The sequence below is a fragment of the Pleurodeles waltl genome, chromosome 7 (assembly GCF_031143425.1).
Source record: "Pleurodeles waltl isolate 20211129_DDA chromosome 7, aPleWal1.hap1.20221129, whole genome shotgun sequence".
Classification (NCBI taxonomy): Eukaryota; Metazoa; Chordata; class Amphibia; order Caudata; family Salamandridae; genus Pleurodeles; species Pleurodeles waltl.
This window is the reverse complement of record NC_090446.1, coordinates 1061399976-1061422065: the sequence shown is the minus strand read 5'-3', so window position 1 is coordinate 1061422065 and position 22090 is coordinate 1061399976. Positions and strand designations below refer to the sequence as shown.

Genomic DNA, 22090 nt, shown 5'->3' with positions numbered 1-22090 from the left:
CGTGCTGATCTTAGGAGGACAGGAGAGCCAGCAGACGCAGTTAGGGGTGGTGCCCAGAGCTCCTCCAGGTGGCCACTTGATTCTGCCTTCTTGAAACCAAGATAGGCAGAGGCCCCTGGGAGCATCTGAGTGGTCAGGTTAGGCAGGTGACATCAGTGACCCCCCTCTGATAGATAGTCACGTTGCAGAGTGACCAAGCCCCGTTTTGAGCTTTTTAGGGGCTCCCTTGTGAGTGGGTCCCTTGATTCGGCGTGCAAGACTCCACCAGGACCCCTCTGCAACAACCTCTTCTGCTCCTGGCCACCAGAACCTCTGCTGGACTTCACAGGAAACAAACAAGACTGCAACACCAAGATGATCTCGCCCTGCAACATGTTTTTCCATTGCTCCTTTCAGTGCTTTGCAACATTTCCACGGCTGTGCATCCTCTGGGGTCTGCAAGACTTCAGATGCACCACAGAGGCAAGAATAAATCCCCCTTAGAGTTAAGGAGTCACTCCCCCTGCATCAGCAGGCACCTAAGGCAGCGACGTCCGACTGTTCTGCTTTCCTTTTGATCTATAAAGATTCTCCAACACAGGTAGTGGTTCTGAGGGGTTTTCTTGGTCCTCTCTGCCTTCTGTCCAACTTGGGAGACAATAAGCCCTTGTCTCTTCCTCCAGGACGGAATCCCTGTACACGCAACTGTTGCAGCAACCAAGGCTTGTTGGCTCCTGCTCTGAGGGATCTTCAGACTCCAAATAGCCCCTGCACTCCACCTTTGCAAGGACAGTCCCCTCTCTCCTGCTCCAGCAACTTGGGACTCCTCTTCAGGTGTGCTTCCTAGGCCTCTCTACGATTTACTGTGCCTGCTGCCAGTGGGTTGCTAGTGGGGGCTCGGACTGCTTCTGCTTGCTCTCTTGTCCTCCTAAGATCAGCACGGACTCCCTGGTTTAAGGTGCCAACACCATAGGGGTCCACCAGACCAGCCTCCTACACTTATTCACATTAATTAGCTGAGGCTTCATCTCCCTTTCCACAATGCAGAGAAGCAGTCAGTGTACCTGACCCATAGTAGAATTTGTCAGACCACTTGCTCATATTGGTCACATTGAGTACCTGCTCTTTCCGCCAGCCCATACGCAAATTTGCATAGCCTGGGGCAAAGCAGGTACCCATCGCAGTTTGTTTCTGTTGTTGAAAAAACTCCTCATTGAACAGAAAAATGTTTCCCATAAGGTACCATCTGATCACATTCAAGAGCATGATATGTCTTTAAAATTTGATCGGTGTAGCACTCAAGAAATAATGTACTGCCCCCTGAGACTGTTAGGTCTCCATCAAAATACATGCCTTTCTCCTAACATGGCCCTCCTTGAAAGCAGCCCCAGGCTCATCCTGCACACGTTTTTGCTTACGCCTTGCCTTATTCTTATTCTTACGTTTACAGTTTTAACTTGGTTATTTCTTTCGCCAATCATTGAGTGCCCACTGGGGCTGGAAAAGAATGAATCACTATTCAGTGTTTACATTTGATGATTATTGAAAATACTAGTGATTCATTTGTAACTATATTAGTGTACTGAGTGCTGGAATTGCCTTTATAAAACAGTGCAGCTGTGAGACACTCATGTAGTCCTTCATTTATTTCACAGTAAACATTTGTTTTACGCTTGTCTCTGTATTTATTGAAGCTTGTAGTGTCATGATAGTTGTCTTGACAAAGGCAATGTTTTACATGCCAAACCACGTGATATCTTAATACTGCCTCTGTGTGCCATGATTTTCCTGGGTACCAGCGGAGGGTACACCGTGGCAATGTATATAATGAATTCTGCTTGTTGATTACGATTGGCTTTGTAACTCACAATTTGTGGCTTTCCCGTTGCTAGCTTTATTTGCTTTAGGCTTTCCAGGTTCAGTTAGTCCCTCCCGTCGCCTAAACCATGTTCTGTAATCTTCCACTGGTAACAGACCTATAAATCTTGTTCTTAGATTGTCACATTTGCTGTGCATTCAAAGACTGAGGTCAAATGTCAAGCGCTGTCTTCCAAGGTTGCTAGTTTAATTTTCGTTCTCTGACTTCAAAATGAGTTGATTTATGGGACACTCTTGGTGGATACTTGGGGTAGGAAAGAGTTTTTTTGTCGACACAATTTAAATGAACTATGTAAGTATTTCGGGAAAAATTGGAATAATGCACTTTTTTTTTTAAACTTCTGAATTGTGTTGGAAACAAACACTTAAATAAAATCAAAGCGAATCATTAAACTAGGTGATGGGATTTACCCACATATGTCTGTGCATCGTCTAATTGTATTAGTTAAACTGTATGCTTGTGCAAATGTCATTTCAGTTGAAAATGTGTTGTCTGTAATGGCAGTGTGCTACCACATTATGAATACTCCACTTTGCAGCACTTCACATTACTCTGCACACACCACACGCTGCACTCTACTCTGCAGCTCTCCACTTTACACCACTTGACACTGTGCTTTTCTGCTATACCCTGTACCACTCAGCCATTTCACTCTTCGCCACTCTATTCTATATCACTGCACTATACAGCAGTCCAGGCCACACTAGTCTACTCTGCACAACTCTCTTCTACTGCACTCTGCCACATTGCACTGTACGCTACTGCACTCTGTCAGTACACTCTGCCAATGCACTTTACTTGGTAACACTCAACTCTATGGCCCTGCACTCTAATCCACTGTATGCCACTGTAGTTTACTCTGTGCCACTGCTTTCTATACTACCTTACTCTGCCACTTTACACTGCTCCACTCTACCCTGCACTACTTCACTCTACTCCACTCTGAAACAATCTGCTCTGATCCACTGCATGTCACTCCACTCCAGTCTGTTCCGCTGCGCTTTATGCCACTGCACTCTATTCTGCTGCACGGTGCTCTGTGCCACGACTCTCCACACCACTGCTCTGACACTCTGCTATGCAACACAACACTCTCTTCCACTGAACTCGGCCGCTCTGCTCCTCTCTGCCACTGCACTCTATGGCACTATACAGTACAGCACGCTGTTCTACTCTGCACTCAATGCCATGCGACAGTTCTGTGTGGCGTGGCACTCGCTATGTGCCCCAGCGCAACTATACTCAACCATTCCACTCTACAACAGTCCATGCTTTGAACTTTTTCTATCTTTGTGGAGTTTATTTTTTTTAAATGTTTTATGACCTCTGCAGAAAGAAGTAATGCTCATTTCTGTTTCTTTAAGAAAATGAATTCTGAACTGCGAATTACTAGAAACAATTCAGTTAGACCTCTTTCTTCTGAAATCCGAGCTATCTAACCCCTGACATTCTTTCAGTAAGAAGGTTTAACTATGTAAAAAAAAAAAAGTTACCACCCTGAAAATTATTTTTTCTTTCATGACCACTAAACACTTTAGTGCTAAGTTGTTGCTTTTAATATGCCTTTCTAGTAGTAAGAACTGTAGCCGATATGCTAAATAATTTCATACAGCTATATTTTCTTTTCCTTTAGAGCCTACCCAGATCTATAGATTTTTACGAACAAGGAATCTCATTGCAGTAAGTATGTTTTTATGATGTCTTTGAGGTGTACTTAAAATGATACCTCCCTTTTGTTTTTTTTAACCTGATATTGCCTCTCTACTTTTTCCATAGCCAATATTTTTGCATAGAACGCTGACGTACATGTCGCACAGAAACTCCAGGTCAAATGCCAAAAGGTAAATAATTTGTTTCATCATTCTGCTAATTAAAATGTTATCATCGTCACAGAGTGCTTTAGTTGTATACTCCAACTGTTTCACCTTGCAAAGAAATATGGAATTAGTTGTTTTGATTGTTCTTTTTAGTTCTAGCTTGACAGTGCCGATGTCTGATCTATTTTTACGATTTCTTTAAAACCATGGTCTTTGGCTTCTCTCAAAACTCGTTATCTCTCATCTCATGTTATTGGCGGGTTGGCTTGGTTTTTTGCCTACGTTGTAGTGCTTCAATTGTAAAACATGTCTATTTGATGCTTTAAAAGTACGCTGAATTGTGAGAGACATTTTATGGAGAAAGCTATCCTTTTAGTTCTGACCTTTTCAAAAACCAATAAATTCTTACGTCGATACCTAGATGCCATAGCTTTCAGTCCATTTTCCTTATTCATTGATTTGTTCAACTATTATTCACATTTTGCTTCAAACTACCTTAGCACGGCACATCATGGGGTAGCAGACCAGCCCACTAAAGCTTTCGTATTAGTGGGGCATGCCCTTATTTTACTTTTTTATGGCTTGCCTCAAGGCACCTGTAGCTGTCTGTTGGAGACCTAGTGTTATCATTACAGAGAAACAAACATGCAAACAGAGGAAGAGGGGCCTTTAAATCAACATTTGCAGTTTTAAAAAGGTTGCTGCTTAAATCAGGACTTTAAGTGAAAGGTTACATGCCCTGTTGCAACCTCTGAACTATGCTGTCACCCCTAAAATTCTTTCTGTAACTTTTGCACAGTTGTCCCGTTCTCTCCACTCCCCCCCCCCCCCCCCCACCCCCCTTCCGCTATAAACCTGTTACTCCCAGAGTGCATGACATGGTTCAAAAGGATTGGCAAAGGCAAACCATTTTAAAATGACCACGCAAGTGCATTCATTGTGGCTATTTTCTATGTGGTAGTGCAAAGGATTTGTTATTGTTACTAGTTGAGAAAAATTCTTATTTGTATTTATATAGCTCTTACTGCTCCTGACGAGGCGTCGAAGCGCTTCTCGGCGAGTAGCATGCTACTCCGGAACCCAAGAGGAATTAGTGGTGGATTAGTATAAGGAAATATGAGTACAGTATTAGTTTTGTTATGAGTTAATTTGAGCAGAGGATATGTGAGTTTTAGTTGGATTGACTCGACTAATGGAGGGATAGAGGAGGGAAGAATCCAGAAGTGTTAATTGGGTGTTTATAGTAATAGGATGAGGCTTGGGATGAGTAAAGGAGAGGTGGAGGAGGGAAGAGTCTGTGGAAAGGGGTTAGGGAGATCCTTGTAGCAGGTGGTGTTTTAAATGAGTCAAAGGTGAGATAAATTAAGAAGAATTAATTAGGGTTGTTTGTAAGATCATGGTAGTAAACTGAGGTTTGGGGTGAGCTAGATGCAGTAGAGGTGGGAAGAGCATAGACGGGGTTATTTTGGTGATGAAAGTAGTAAAATGGGTTTCTGATGAGGATGAGTCAGAGTGGGGATGGAGGATAGATTTATAGAGACATAGGGTGTTGGGGAGACAGAGTAAAGCTTATAAGAGAGTAAAAGTTTATGTATATATATATATATATATAATTTTTTTTAAATATATTTATTTAATTTATATTTTGAATTTTATTTATAGATTTAATTTGATTTATTTGTATTTTTTTCTAGTACAGTAGGAGTAGAGTCCTAGATATGTAAATACATAGGGAATACATGTGCAAGGAATATAATGGGTATAGTAATGTGAGAAGAAAAGTTAGTATTGTATAAACAGACTTTCAAGATTTGTAATATTTGATGTTAAAAAGTGTACTTTTCTAACATTCATTGTCTTTCCTCTAATGTTTAAGTAAACTTACCCTGATACGTATCTGGTCTACTCTGTGATTTATTCAACCCTTCCATCAACTTTCAGAGTACTATTAGTTGGTTTTAGGGAAAATTCCAGAGAGACCCTTTCATCTGTCACCAACTATCACCAAGGCAGTCGGAATGAAAAGTCTCCCTTCACATTGTTTGACCTGTGAACAGAAAAAGATCTATACTGATGATCTGCGTGAACAATGCATTTATTTCCTTCATCCCTCTTATATAGCTTCACATTGTGTTGTGTTTTCCTTTTATGGATCAAATCTGTTTATTGATTTAAACATATAAAAGTACAGAGCATCCTAGCATGGTCAATACAGTTCAATCACCAAAATACAAAAGTTCCAGTTCGGCATGAAGAAGTCCCTCCACAGAATCTCTGTTCTATTGCCAAGAGGGACCTCCCCGCCTGCCTCCTCCCGTCAACCAGAAGGACAAGGTAGCCAACACACAAAAATCTATTAAGCTCCGTACTTAGTGAAACAAAACCTACAAATAACGAGTAATACAATAACTGTGCTTCCCCCCCCCCAAGAGGCCGCGCCCTTCTCCCGCCTCTCTGTTCTCCCCCTCTTCCCCCTCCCTGCATTGCCCTAGACCTCACCAAACTCTCTCAGGACGGACACCCTCACCGAGGTTCAAGTCAACCCTAATACTCTCAGATAAGCCGGGCATGTCAGCTCAGTTGTGTTTTCCTTTTAAGATTCTTAAGGAAAGGAGTTTAGCACTATATATTTTTTGGGAGAAGAAAAATACTCCACCAAGCACTTCCATGAGCGCAGAGCAAGAGAGGAAACTTGTACAGTTTCAAAAAATGGACTATTTGTCCAAAGTGCCTGCTCAACCCCACCCTCTAGGAAGCATCCAAAGTTCTGTCAGCTGAATACTTCAGAAGGGAAGAACACATATCTGCACATAACTCTGTGCAAAAAGCTGATTCCTGTAATGGACCTTCATCTGAGAAATGCCCTTCTTTGTGAACAAAAATCTTCTTGTCAACAACGAAAACTCTTCCTAGGATGTTAGTCACACCGCTGACTGCGTCACTGTTTACAACATTGACGGTGACCTCTTTGACTAGGACACCTTTTCTTGCACTTAACTTTTCACCCATCAAGATGTCTGCAACCTTACACCGCTAAATACTGGATTCTGAAGCAAAGACAGATCTCTGTGACAAGGATGCTTCAGAGAATTTCTACAATGCTATGCAGTATGTCGGCGTTAGCTATTTCATTTTGAGGAGGCATTAATGAGGAGGAACCTTCTCAGCCACAGACTTTCATAGCTGATAGTCCACGCTTTTGTGTATCTCCATGTTACACTAGAGAGCCTTAACTTTTATAGTTGCCTATGGAACACTTATCCATTCTGCAACAGATGATGGAGTACTTTTCAGAAGTTACTGTCTCAACATCCTACAGGGCAACCTACACCTGCTTTAACCTCAACACGTACCTTACCTGTTCTACCTCTTCCACAGCTTGTGTGTGTGGTGTTACAGAGAATGAAAAAAAGTTGTTTCTAGTCACCACTGTGTTCCTGGATCCTTGGTTAGGAACTGTTAGTAACTCAAAAGTATTGATGCCACTTCAACTATGCATTTAGTAGGGTTCGGTGGGACTACAAAAACCTGTCTTTGACATTCAAGTAATGGTGCATTGAACTAAGGTCATTTTTTTAAACCAATCTGTATTTTATTTTGTCATGGTGGTACAGTACAGCATAATAGAACCCTGTGAACCCATCTCGGGCTCCTTACAAACATTACATCATTAACCATTTAGCAGAAGTAATTGGTTCCTGATGTGTATACATGAACATTCAAATTATAGGTCATAACAGTGTAAGTCATTTACAAGGATTAGATGCCTTTAGAGTACAGTGTTGCTGCTCTAAGGCTCTCATGTTTTATATGTTACACTTATTATATTTCAGTGAACAGGACCGCTTCAACAGTATCTCCCTGTCTTAGTGGTTTGAGGGCTTGGCTGTGAGGGACAAGGTGGGGCAGGGTGGGGGCGGGCTGAGAGATGGAAGGGGTGGGGGGAGGTCATATGCAGGGGGAGAGGTGGAGCGATGGGTTGAGGAGGTGGACATTGTTCTCCACTGCGCTCAGCAAGGAGAGTGGGCTAGTCAGGGAGATGATCTTTAAAAGTTTGCATGGCTTTGTCGCGTGGGCTCTCATTATTCTAAATGAGACTACTGGATTTCTAGGCAGCAGGATCGATAACGGTGTGGGGGACTGAGTCTGACCCACGTGTAAAGAACTCTGTCACCCTAAATCCGGTTTTTGCTCCGGCTAACTAGCAGTGTCTCATTTCTCCCACGGGGAAGAGATGATTGGGCAGCTGAGCGCATGACATCTTTGGAACTTTCTCAGGGAAGTCGTGGTCACTCAGATCCAAACCAACTCTCTCATTTACAGTATGATCTCATATACAAATGACAAAGGCAGTATAAGTTTTATATAATGTTTTAATAAAACGACTGTATTTTAGATAATAAGGCGTGAGCCGCAATAACCAGAACCATACAACACAGTAGGATTGAAATAGTCACCAGGAGAGTAAAACATAAGAACAAAGCTATCATCGTGTCTATTAGTTTCTACTCTCCCTCTGCTTGATCTATTTCGAGCACAGCATGTTAAGCTTCTAGCTTGCCGTTCTTAATCACTGGGGAGACATCAGCCCTCATACCTGAGCAAAGGCCTGTGATCTGGTTCAGCATCTGCAACAAGGCAGTCAGCGTCTAGTTGTGGTTCCCTGGTCAGAATCTCCCTCTTGCGTGTATTGGGACAAGGAAGTGATTTTATAACTAACATGTCAGCGTGATCACAAAATGTCCTTACGCAGGAATGCCAAATCTAAACTCCTACCACGTCTATCGGCAATGTACCAGACTGTATCCTTGACTGAAGCACAGAGTGAGAACCTCCAGTGCTGAAGTAGGCTAAACAGTGTGATATGAATAAATAACAAAACCGTAGAACTGGCTATTTGAAAAATAACAGTACGAAGCCTAATTAAAAGCATACAGAGCAAAGAGCACAGAGGCTCTAAGCTGCATGCAAATGAATAAAATACATCTAGGGCAAAGTGCACAAAGGCCTAAAGCCTGAAGCTAACACGCAAAGGATACGTAAAACTAACCACACTACAGCTTGGATTATATTGTTCCACGGTGCTGCAATGGGGATCTTGCATTGGCCTTGTACTTCTTCAAGCCTAAGCGCTGCTGATTCTGCTTTGCCCCGTTTAAGTGTTGCAATGCACCAGTGTTCCAGTCTGGCAGTGTTTGCTTTTCAGTAGTGCCCCATCCATAGAGAGCAGGTCAGTTTGGCCTGTCATTTCAATTCCGCAGTGACTTCTTGCCAAAGGATCTCTGGTCTGACAGTCCCAAATCATGTGTATTATGTTGGTGTTCAGCTGGTCATACCCAAACATTCTGTGTAGGCTTGCTGGTGTGAGGTTGACTCTGTACTTTATCTATTGAAATGTAGTGTTCCTCCATAATTTACTTGGACATTGAAGAGCTCTGTCCCACTCCTTAGGTGTCAGTTCTCGGCCTATGTCTTTCTCATCTCCTCTGGGTCATTTGTAAGGGGTCTGTGTAGTCTATGCCAATGTCCTAGTGAGCCGAGTGATGAGTTGGCGGCCCCTGCCTATGGTATGCTGTGTACGCACTAGCAGATGATGTGCCTGCTCTGTGTCAGTGATTGGCCATAACCGGCCCAGCTCCGCCAACCATTTACAGTGGGTCAAGAAATGTCCTACCAGTAACTCACTTGCAGTTGATGAATTGGCTGGAGCGCGTCATCCCGGAACAGAGCACCCACCCCGGCATCCCACCCCGGCATCTTATCAGGTCTTCAGATACTTTCTCCTGACCAGTTGGTGAAATGCCGCAATGCTACTGATTTTGATCTCTGGGGAGTATGGCGGATTGGGTGGATGACTCCCAGGCTCCTACGGTAACTTGTGTGCTTATGTGCAGTAGTGTACTGGCTTCTTGGTGGGGGGGAAGTCGCTAATGACCGTAATACCTATCATATGCTTTGCGCCAGCTACCGAAGGCGAGCCTAGCTTGTTCGTCAGGCGACCCGCAATGGCCAACGGGTAGGCCATTATATCTGTGCCGCCTAGTGGTAGTGTTCAAAATTAGGAGCCGCTAGGACCCCTGTGTCTGCTGGCAGTTGAAGTTTCCGAAATGAGACACATCGTCTACCTTTGTTCCAAACAGAGGTCCCTAGCGCAGCATATAAGGCTGCTCAACATAAACTGTGGGAGTGCATTGCCCTAATTTCACTTCGGCTATGTTCCATGTAAAATAGCCTAGTGAGCTTTTGGAGTCTGCCAGTTACACCTAGAGAAGTCAAGGTCGGAAATAAATAGTTCCTGTGCACCATAACAAACACCTTCTCCAGGTCTAATAATAAGCAGGCTACATACGGCCACTGGGCTGGGGCTAACTTATTACTCTGTGTGGTTGTAAATCTTTCTGGCCAGTTTGGTCCGGGTGGACCAGTTACAGCATGTATTCCAGTAGGCGGACCACTATGACTTTTCTGAGAATCTTACAGTCCATTCCTAGCATTGACTTGGTGGGGAAGCGGCAGGGGAGTGTGTGGGGTGCAAGGTTACCTCCAATGGGTCTTTATCTGCCTTGGGAAGGGATACTATTAATGATTCATGGAGTGACAGTGGGAACTGACCCTCTGTAAGAGCAGATTGGTAAAGTTCTAGAAGCTTAGGGGTCATAAGGGTTTCATAGGCTTTGTAAAGCTCAACAGGTAATCCGGCGAGACCTGGGATCTTATTTGTGGCTGCGCCTCTGATGGCTCCCCAAATCTCCTGGAGTGCAATTGTTGTGGTATGGGGGGGGGGGGGGCGGGCGGGAGGGTTGCAATATAGTGTCTGTTAAAGCATAGGAAATGCTTTATGTATTTTTGCTTGACTGGTGATTGCATTAACTGGAGCCACTCGTTTCATTGTGATTTGGTGGGGTTGGGGGAGTGAAACAAAGGTGAAACCTATTGGCATGATGTGAAGAAGACTGAGAACCAGCTCCCTATATTGTAGTACTGATGCTCTTTAAGTGTCCTCAATACGCTGCTCCCTGTATTGTAGTACCTTGTACTACCGAAACCCTTGTAGTGCCTTCAATATGCGCCTGGACGAGTGAGACAGACTGCGTGCAAGGTGTCGGTAGGGGTAGGGGTGGCAGAGGCAGTATTTTGGGGTAGTTTGTGGTGGGAGTAGGTGAAATGAGTCTGGGGATGGTGGATGGAGGGAGACTTAGTGGAAGGAGAGGGGGAGCTGTTTTAAAGTTTTAAATTGCATTTCTGTACAGTAATGCATAGCATGAGAGTAGAAGAGATTAACAATATAAAAAGCAGCATAATTCCATGCACAATCACCCTAGGATTCATTATCAGACTACCTGAAAGCGTGCAAGGAGAGTAAATAAACTGACATGACTGCCAAAGTGAATGCCTCGTTTCACTCTGAACGTCTCCTTTTGAGAAGCTCCGATCCTTGTATGTTCTTCCAGGCTTTCAGTTTTTCGCTCACTGCATGGGTTCAATGGTGCACGAACCATCCGCTCTTAAACAGAGCTTAGAAAAAGCACTCCAAGAAGGATTTTGTCTCAAGGCATTGTGTGTGTTTAGTGGCATGATCACAGATGCACTGTGCACCAAAACAAAGCAATTGAAAAACAGTAAGTTGCAGCATTGTGAGCCCAGCACTGTCTCAAAAGAGTGCACCGCACGTTATCGACAATACCTGCTAGAAACCTGGTTCTTCTAATAGATATTTCCTCTTGTGCGACACATATGTGAATCACAACCAAACAATAAATGAATTAAGATAAGATAATGGACTGGAGAACAGAAGGCTCTGTGGAGCAGGTGATGGCCTAATCCATGAGGAACTTTATGCTCCTGAGTGCCCCACACTTCAGTTTAGATTCCTGCACTGTGACACCAAGTATTGAGTGAATCCAGCCTTGCAATGAGGTATGTTGACCTTCTCTGTGGTTACTCCAGCCACCTATATGGGAACAGAGAGGATGATACCAACAAGTGAGAATCCATGGATGCTGCACAGAGGGCTTCAGTTAAGACCATGAGAGAGCAAGATTTGTTGAGAAAGAGGATCAAGCCAGGCTGCATGGAATCGCTTCTTTGGGGCAGTATTCTGCAAATATTCCAGAGTGGGGTCACCGAAGCACATAGCTAACACAAAAACATATCAGACTTTTATAAATCGTTAAGTTGATAAGGGCTTAATGCCATAGGAAGCCATCAGTTATGAAGACTGACATTATTCCATGGAAATCGAGGAGATGAAGTCATTTTTGTGGATGCGAGAGCAATATGGTATTTGAGGTGTACAATGATAGGGGTTTTGGGCATGTTGCTAAAGATTCCTGGGATAGTTTTTCAATGAACGTTAGAAGTTCACAGTCCTGAACGAAATATGAGATGAGGACTGGCACAAATGTAATACCCAGGCAGTGTTGTGTCCTACATGAGAAACCGGCCCATTGACTAGAAAGACACTCAACAGATTGAGATAAGCATAATAGTTTACAACATACCAGAACTACATCAAAATAAACTAGATGTAAACAACTAATGTTAAACTAGCCACCTACACAGTAATTGTAAACAAAAACTAAAGTGAGAAGTCAAAGGAGGGCACCAAGCATAAAACCATATATATATATTGTTTTCCTTTTGAGGATTTGGACAGCTAATGGCTTGTCTGATACGAGCACACAAGGTATGCATAATTTCTAAAGGTTCTGTCTTTATTATCATTAACCCAACAAAGGAGCACAGCCCAAGTAAGTGTAATGGGTACACTTTGTTTTAAAAGGAAACACTAAAAGAGAAGAGGTCTAATATGGAAGAGGTTAGGGTAGGGACATTAAGAAGATAACATTTTAGTCTTGGAAAAACGAACAGGCAACTTGAAAATTGTGTAATCTGAATGTTGAATCTGAGAAATGGTGAAGACACTGCACTTACTTTTTTGCACTTAAAACAAAACTACATTTTGATAGATCACTCTGCTTGTGCGGGGGATAGCAACCAGAGTTTTAAAAAAATACTTTTTTACAGTACCAAATCACGTTAAGAAAACATGCATATAAATTTCTTATGCAAATCCATACTGACAGTATTCTGGTGGCTGACTGGGAGACCTGGAAACTGTTTTATTTTAAACAACCAAGCTGATCAGACAGCAGAGTAGTTGTAGGAAGTTGGCTCTGTATGTGCTATTTCAAAGTAAGGAATAGCATGCACAGAGTCCAAGGGTTCCCCTTAGAGGTAAGATAGTGGCAAAAAGAGATAATACTAATGCTCTATTTTGTGGTAGTGTGGTCGAGCAGTAGGCTTATCCAAGGAGTAGTGTTAAGCATTTGTTGCACATACACATAGACAATAAATGAGGTACACACACTCAGAGACAAATCCAGCCAATAGGTTTTTATATAGAAAAATATCTTTTCTTAGTTTATTTTAAGAACCACAGGTTCAAATTCTACATGTAATATCTCATTCGAAAGGTATTGCAGGTAAGTACTTTAGGAACTTCAAATCATCAAAATTGCATGTATACTTTTCAAGTTATTCACAAATAGCTGTTTTAAAAGTGGACACTTAGTGCAATTTTCACAGTTCCTAGGGGAGGTAAGTATTTGTTAGGTTAACCAGGTAAGTAAGACACTTACAGGGCTTAGTTCTTGGTCCAAGGTAGCCCACCGTTGGGGGTTCAGAGCAACCCCAAAGTCACCACACCAGCAGCTCAGGGCCGGTCAGGTGCAGAGTTCAAAGTGGTGCCCAAAACACATAGGCTAGAATGGAGAGAAGGGGGTGCCCCGGTTCCGGTCTGCTTGCAGGTAAGTACCCGCGTCTTCGGAGGGCAGACCAGGGGGGTTTTGTAGGGCACCGGGGGGGACACAAGTCCACACAGAAATTTCACCCTCAGCAGCGCGGGGGCGGCCGGGTGCAGTGTAGAAACAAGCGTCGGGTTTTCAATGTTAGTCTATGAGAGATCTCGGGATCTCTTCAGCGCTGCAGGCAGGCAAGGGGGGGATTCCTCGGGGAAACCTCCACTTGGGTAAGGGAGAGGGACTCCTGGGGGTCACTTCTCCAGTGAAAGTCCGGTCCTTCAGGTCCTGGGGGCTGCGGGTGCAGGGTCTCTCCCAGGCGTCGGGACTTTAGGTTCAAAGAGTCGCGGTCAGGGGAAGCCTCGGGATTCCCTCTGCAGGCGGCGCTGTGGGGGCTCAGGGGGGACAGGTTTTGGTACTCACAGTATCAGAGTAGTCCTGGGGTCCCTCCTGAGGTGTTGGGTCGCCACCAGCCGAGTCGGGGTCGCCGGGTGCAGTGTTGCCAGTCTCACGCCTTTTGCGGGGAGCTTGCAGGGTTCTTTAAAGCTGCTGGAAACAAAGTTGCAGCTTTTCTTGGAGCAGGTCCGCTGTCCTCGGGAGTTTCTTGTCTTTTCGAAGCAGGGGCAGTCCTCAGAGGATGTCGAGGTCGCTGGTCCCTTTGGAAGGCGTCGCTGGAGCAGGATCTTTGGAAGGCAGGAGACAGGCCGGTGAGTTTCTGGAGCCAAGGCAGTTGTCGTCTTCTGGTCTTCCTCTGCAGGGGTTTTTCAGCTAGGCAGTCCTTCTTCTTGTAGTTGCAGGAATCTGATTTTCTAGGGTTCAGGGTAGCCCTTAAATACTAAATTTAAGGGCGTGTTTAGGTCTGGGGGGTTAGTAGCCAATGGCTACTAGCCCTGAGGGTGGGTACACCCTCTTTGTGCCTCCTCCCAAGGGGAGGGGGCCACAATCCTAACCCTATTGGGGGAATCCTCCATCTGCAAGATGGAGGATTTCTAAAAGTTAGAGTCACTTCAGCTCAGGACACCTTAGGGGCTGTCCTGACTGGCCAGTGACTCCTCCTTGTTTTTCTCATTATTTTCTCCGGCCTTGCCGCCAAAAGTGGGGCCTGGCCGGAGGGGGCGGGCAACTCCACTAGCTGGAGTGTCCTGCTGGGTTGGCACAAAGGAGGTGAGCCTTTGAGGCTCACCGCCAGGTGTGACAATTCCTGCCTGGGGGAGGTGTTAGCATCTCCACCCAGTGCAGGCTTTGTTACTGGCCTCAGAGCGACAAAGGCACTCTCCCCATGGGGCCAGCAACATGTCTCGGTTTGTGGCAGGCTGCTAAAACTAGTCAGCCTACACAGATAGTTGGTTAAGTTTCAGGGGGCACCTCTAAGGTGCCCTCTGGGGTGTATTTTACAATAAAATGTACACTGGCATCAGTGTGCATTTATTGTGCTGAGAAGTTTGATACCAAACTTCCCAGTTTTCAGTGTAGCCATTATGGTGCTGTGGAGTTCGTGTTTGACAAACTCCCAGACCATATACTCTTATGGCTACCCTGCACTTACAATGTCTAAGGTTTTGTTTAGACACTGTAGGGGTACCATGCTCATGCACTGGTACCCTCACCTATGGTATAGTGCACCCTGCCTTAGGGCTGTAAGGCCTGCTAGAGGGGTGTCTTACCTATACTGCATAGGCAGTGAGAGGCTGGCATGGCACCCTGAGGGGAGTGCCATGTCGACTTACTCGTTTTGTCCTCACTAGCACACACAAGCTGGCAAGCAGAGTGTCTGTGCTTCGTGAGAGGTCTCCAGGGTGGCATAAGACATGCTGCAGCCCTTAGAGACCTTCCTTGGCATCAGGGCCCTTGGTACTAGAAGTACCAGTTACAAGGGACTTATCTGGATGCCAGGGTCTGCCAATTGTGGATACAAAAGTACAGGTTAGGGAAAGAACACTGGTGCTGGGGCCTGGTTAGCAGGCCTCAGCACACTTTCAATTGTAAACATAGCATCAGCAAAGGCAAAAAGTCAGGGGGCAACCATGCCAAGGAGGCATTTCCTTACAGTAGTTATCCAGAATGTGCACAAAACTGACTTAAGGGAAAACCACAACAAAATCCTACATGTATAGTTTTTTGACAAGTTGCTATATACAGAGTTTTTAGTTGTGTGTTGTGGTGTTTTGGGGTGCCGGATCTTAAGATGCTTCTGCTGCTGAAGTAAATAACTGAGCAATAACAGTTATGTCTCTATAATAAAGGCAGCATGGACTTAGATGTCCGAGCATGGGGAGGCCCGGTGGGCCCAACAACTATCCCCAAAACACTGCAGTCGCTCACCGTGGAGCAGGCTGATGACTTGTTGTGTGAGCCAAGCTCTGGTAGTGAGCCAGTGAGAGACTGCTGACTTAGTGATGAGTAGTGGTGCTGTTGGGCTGGATTGGGGTCTCTGCTGTGCGTAAACCTGAGATTGGAAGAAAGCCAGATAAGTGTAATGACCTGTAATGCTCATGCTGTCTGAAAAGAAACACAGGAGTTCCTGGGAGCAGAATCGGTTAAAGTAAGCACAGCAATGAAAAAATCCTGTGACCTGGACCGTTATGGTCACTTTATGGTACTGCCCATGGCAATATGCGTTACCAGACTAACCAAGTTGCAATCATGTGGGTAATGACACAAGAGCACCCAAGCAAGACAGGAGCAGACACCAAAGAAACAATGACAAGAAACAGCGACATGCCCAAACAACTTACCACCAATGAGTGCGAAGCAAAATAAATAAAATAAAAAAGTACCTTCAGCGTGGTAGCCAAATAGGAAGGTCACTGGTCAGTGTCCGATAGGAAGTGACTGGAAGGAGTACTTGGACCAGAGGCAACCCGACTGCAAGAACAACAGGAAGTTGAAGCAGGACGACTTACAGACAATGTGCTGGCCAATCTGGAGCATGTACGTCAAAGCGACATTGAACTAAACCAGTGGAAGTCCAGATAAGTAAGGGGCTGGGCCTAAGCCCCTTTGAATTTTTTTTTAAACGTTTTAATTTAAACAATCGATTTTGCTAGCAGCGCATGTGTAAGCAAAGCCTCAAAATTTTTTTGTTTAAATTATGCCAATACCACTTATTGAGTGTGTTTGTTGTGCTGGAGCGTGTGTGGCATAGGCTCTAGATATGTTTAGTTTCTGTTGAGGAGTAGTGTCTGCGCTTTTGGGACTTACTTGTAATGCATTGTGCTGCTTCCATTCTGGTCGATAAACGTGTGGGTTTCTAGGGTGCATGCATGCTCCTTGGATAGTGTAGAAGAAAGTTTGTTTAAACATTACCAACATGCACTCATTAACCACATAGTTAGATAGAAATGAAACATGTTTGCAGCTTGGGCCATACATGCTCCTAGATGCATTTAAGCAAATACATGTGTTTTTAAAGTGCACAGATGATGTTTAATAGATGAAACATATTTACAGTTTGTGCCGCACGCTGCTATACGATTTATATACTTAATAAGTGTGTATTGGCAAATTTTGAACAAACATTTTTTCTGTATTGTCAGGGGAGCCTTTGGAACCATTTATGTGTTTGCTTGCTTGTGGCCTAGATGCACGATGCATTTAGGGCAAGTGAAAATGCAGGCCTTGAAAAATCTACTTGCCCACTTCCCATGGCAAGTTATATTTTATCAGGTCAAGCCACTTGCCCCTTCTGGCAGTTGTCAAAGAACAGGTGTTCTGTTCAGTCAGAAAGTGGAGGAGCAGTAAAGATGCCTTTAAATCTTGTGTTGGTCACATTTACTCTCTGTTCACAGACAGAGGTCTTAAGTCAGTTTGTCTTAACATCAATTGTCCTTCTCACTGCAAAGTTTCAGAAATGTCAGGTTTTTCATAACAGACAACACTTACATAGCTACGTTAACTGTACAAACATTTCCAAAATATATTTCAGTAGTTTGGAAAGCCCATTGTTTGTACTTCTGTGTGATTGAAAAGATAGTTTAACAGGATGAAAACAAATCAGAACACTTTACTTGGTTATGTGCAAAGAATACATGTTTTCCCTATACCCTATTTTCAGATTGTAAATACATTATATAGTTTTATCAGTAAAGCTGGAAGTTAGTGGGAAGGGTTTTGGACGTTTGTTGGAAATTGTTGTAACCGACAGTGTGCAACTACATCATGCTTTAGTAATACATTTATTACAAGCAAATGTTTAAAGATAAACTGAGAAACTCATGCCTTGATGGCAATGCTATTTATGTTATTAGTAAACTAAGAGGCAAGTAATGGATCATGTGTTCCCTAACTGTGGGCTAGATTCTTTTTATACATGGAGCAAACGTTTAGTCTGTAATCAAACAAAAGTTTTTTTTGTATTCACATATTTAAAGGTGCCCTGGTAAGTGACAATGAAGGAAAATGCGACTCTGTAAACTAAAATATTTGACTAGGATTTCAATTTGAGACCCGTTTACAGGTCACCGACATCACACTTATGGTTGGATAGATTCTTCAAGTTACTGGACCTGCAGGTCTAGTAGTATATGATTTTTCGAGGCCTGAATAAATGGGTTTCTAAAGCGCACGGATGCTGGTTTTTGGTGGAGATGGAACCAATTTGGAGCTTGTGCCACGTGCACTGCCGGTTGGGGGAAGTTAAATATATGTCAAGGGAGCGTCTGTGCGCTTTTAAAACATATTGGTTTATTTGCTTTAAATGTATTGTGGATGTTTTAGTCTCCATATGTGACTACTATCTTAAGATAAACTAATTTATATATTGAAGCTGACTCTTCCGAAAACCGTGTGAGGCAATCTTTTTTAGGCTTTTCAGTCCACATGTAACTCCTGTAGGCGCTTCCCATAAAAAAAATAAAGTGAGTGCTTGGAAAGCTGATACGGTGCGAATGCTATGAAAGGCTTTAAATCACACCAAAGTGCTCTTTGATTACCTGTTGCCAAGGAGAGCGTATGTGCGCTTTCGTAACTTATTTAATTATTTACAATACAGAAAACAAAGGGTGGTAAGTGCAATAGGTTCGCACATCCATATATGTAATATTCTGGAATCAAAATCCTGTGTTTATTGGGTGCCAGCCTGGTGTAACACCCAACCACCATGGGTGTTGGAAATGTTGACTAAGATAGTCAGCAATGGTGAATGTCAATATAGAACCGGGGCACACCACAAGTAATTCAGCATAGTTCATCCAAGTGGAAAACAACTGAAAGCCTTTTAGCTACGATGTGAATCCGACTCTTCAGCACATGGTCTACTATATAACAAGGCTTACCATGGTCAATTCTCCAAGACACAATCCTTGAGATTTTGATATTATCGGTTTCTGCATGAAGATTCTGTCTGCCCCTGATAGCTTAAATACAGATCCACACATCAACTGCGAAAACGCACTCCGTCCTTACTACCGGACATTTTTTTTTATATTGACCTAATTTACATTAGCTTTGAGAGAGTCAATGTGACAAAACACGTGTCGGCTGTGAGCTGTATACTGGACCTATTCCTTCTTGATACGAATAAAACTTTATCATCACAAACTACGTAGCTTTGAACTTTCACTTGTTTTCCACTTGGATGAACTATGCCGAATTACTTGTGGTGTGCCCTGGTTCTATATTGACATTCACATATTTAATTATTTGATTCAAAAGGTAGAACCGCTGTGCATTTTAAGAAACTAAAGAACTGTACTTCAAAAGCGCACATGCGGTAATTTTCAATAGAAATGAAACATGTTTACTCCTTGTGCAATACACACTCCTACACAAACTATATACCACATGAGTGCATGCTGGCAAGATTGAAAGTTTTTTTTTTTTTTTTTTGGAGGGCGGGTGCTCCAGGTGAGTGAGTGCACACTTGTGTCATATTTTTTTTATTTGCTGGAAAGGTAGTAGGATGCATTTCGGGTAACTAAACAAATGTTTGAAAAGCACATGGATGCTACTTTTAAATACAGACTAAATGTCTTCTAAACTTGTGCCACACATGCTCCTATACCACCTATATACTTAATGACAGCGTGTTGGCAAGGCTATAAGTTTTTTTTTTTTTTGTACTGTAAAGGGAGCGTCTGTGCACATTTAAAACATTTGTTTGATTCAAATGTAGTGCCCGTCTGCCTGTGAGGCTTATTAAATAGGTGCCCTAGAAGCACACATGCCCCCTAGATAATACAGGAAGGAAGGTTGTTAGAAACCTGCCAACACGCACCAACCTTGCCTATCCCATAGTAAGCAATTATTTTGTATGCTTAAACTACACTTGCTGCTTTTCCGACTAAAGAAACTATTTACATAATAAAGTATATGCCTTGTAAGAATCGTGAGGACTAACAGAGAAAAAAAATGGAACCATGTTTACCTATAAATTAACTTGCGGGTATTTGATTTACATCACTTATGTCCGTGAGGAACAGGTAAATCAGTGTATGTTTGAACTAAGTTTTGCAACTTTCTTTACATATTCTTTTGCTTTAACAAACAGTATGGGAAAGAAATTTAATGGTTATTGTAAAATGTTAATGCATCAAATCATTCAGTACTACTAATGCACTTCCAACTACTACAAACCAAAAACTTACAGAACAGGAATGTTTTAAATGGATATTGTCAGTAGCGTACACTGTGCAATATAGATAACATGTTAATACTACTTTGTGGCTCAAACGTTGAATTTTATTTTATTTTAATAGACTTCTTTGCAAATGGCTTGGTTTTAACACAAAATGTATTCATTTTACTACAGGACAGCCTACTGAAATTTAGGACTTATTTGTAAAGCTCCATATTACAAATATTTCTGTGTTTCAAAATAGAACAAGAACACATACAATCTACACTTAACATACAGGCACACTACTGTGAAACAAAAACAAATCATGCACATTTGAGACCTATTGGTACTTTGCCAATACTTGTTGCGTCTTCCATCCAGTAGAGCATTCCGCTTAGGGATGTGGGCTTGTAGCATCAGCTATTGGCAAACTACTCTCAGAGTGATGGTGTTCTGCTCTTTTAAGAGTAGCGTGTCCTCTTGTAAAGGATTTCTAGCTATAGCTACTAGTTGGACAATGCGTGCGTTTTATTTATTTATTTATATATTTTAATTTTTTTTTATTTTAGTTAATATTTTAACGTTCGCACTACGGGGGAAAAAAAAGTATAGTTTAGGAAAATGTTCTTATGTTGTTAAGGACCCAGTAGCTCCCACAGCAATCAATTAAAAAAATAAAATAAAAAAAAATCAATAAAACAAGCATTGTCAAAGTCAAAAAGGTTTCGGGTAACGTCAGCGCTACTGGCTTTGCCAATGCGATTTTAAAGCTTGCCATTTTTTGGGGAAATAATTTGCCATTAATGTTTAAAGATCAATTCAAGTTGATATATATATATATATATATATATATATATATATATATATATATATATATATATATATATATTTTAGTTTCATTTTATGTTGGCTGTTGATTCTTTCAGTTGTTTAACTTCATTCTCTGATTTTTATTCAACAGAAAAACGTTTGAAGTCGATGATATTTTGAAAAAGGTGGAGAAGATGAGAGGGGATCATGAGTCTCACAAGTATGTTATGTTTACATTAAGGCGTTTAATTACAGGGGTAGCATTCATTGCAGGATTTTGTAATATTATTTATGGCATGTGTTGCTGTAGCTACACATGCTTTGAATACTCCGTGCCATCTAGTGTTGGGGACTAGATATTGCACCTTTTTTTTTTTTCTATATGTTCTCTGCCACAAGTTGCAGCGTGACTTACCTCTTGATCCACAATGTGCATGGTCCTTGGCTTCACCATTAAATATGTTTTTCTTTTCTTTTTTTTCTTCCCTCCGTCGGGTTCAGACATGGAAAACAACAGTTCTTGTATATTATGATGTCTGTGCTCGTAAGTTTAGGCATTGCATTTCTTCATTGTATCCGGAGGAATTATAACGTATGATCAGTACTTTTGATGATTTAAACGAAACAGATTGATTTACCTTCAAAACAGCCATCAAGAAGTCAGCCTCAGAGAATTTGGGCAGATGGCGGAGACACCCTTTCCTTTCTGTCCCATTGTAATTTCAAGTATCCCTGGACTGACCAACACAAGTTTGTAGCCTCAGTCTCTCTCCAAGTCACCAAGAACCTGAGCACACCTTTTGCCAAGCCTTCAGCTGTAAAAAGACTCTAAAATATAGACGAGAAATACCTAAGGCACATTCGAGGTTGCAGGGCTGAGGTCTGACACACCAGACTTTTTTTAATAGAATCAGGCCCTCTTGACATACAGGAGGAACTGCCAGGACCTCTGGAGCCCCAAGATATTGAGAGGGTGCAAACCTAAACACTCATCAGAAGGCTCTGTTGTAGACTACAGGCATCTGGTACATGTAAGTCAGCACCACCTACGCCAAAGACGGCATGGTCTGTGAGTGAGTAACTCATCCAGGGTGTAGGAAGTTGGCTCTGTATGTGCTATTTCAAAGTAAGGAATAGCATGCACAGAGTCCAAGGGTTCCCCTTAGAGGTAAGATAGTGGCAAAAATAGATAATACTAATGCTCTATTTTGTGGTAGTGTGGTCGAGCAGTAGGCTTATCCAAGGAGTA

General features: G+C 42.7%; 1 protein-coding gene across 1 annotated transcript in view; it reads left to right on the top strand.

Annotated features, from left to right (window-relative positions):
- Positions 1 to 22090, top strand: part of SUZ12 (SUZ12 polycomb repressive complex 2 subunit) — a 628949-nt gene that overhangs the window by 37109 nt on the left and 569750 nt on the right. Inside the window, exons 2-4 of the mRNA XM_069199996.1 lie at positions 3492 to 3538; positions 3635 to 3699; positions 20993 to 21061. Of these exons, the coding sequence (XP_069056097.1) occupies positions 3492 to 3538; positions 3635 to 3699; positions 20993 to 21061 (181 nt within the window). The remainder of the gene's footprint in view (positions 1 to 3491; positions 3539 to 3634; positions 3700 to 20992; positions 21062 to 22090) is intronic.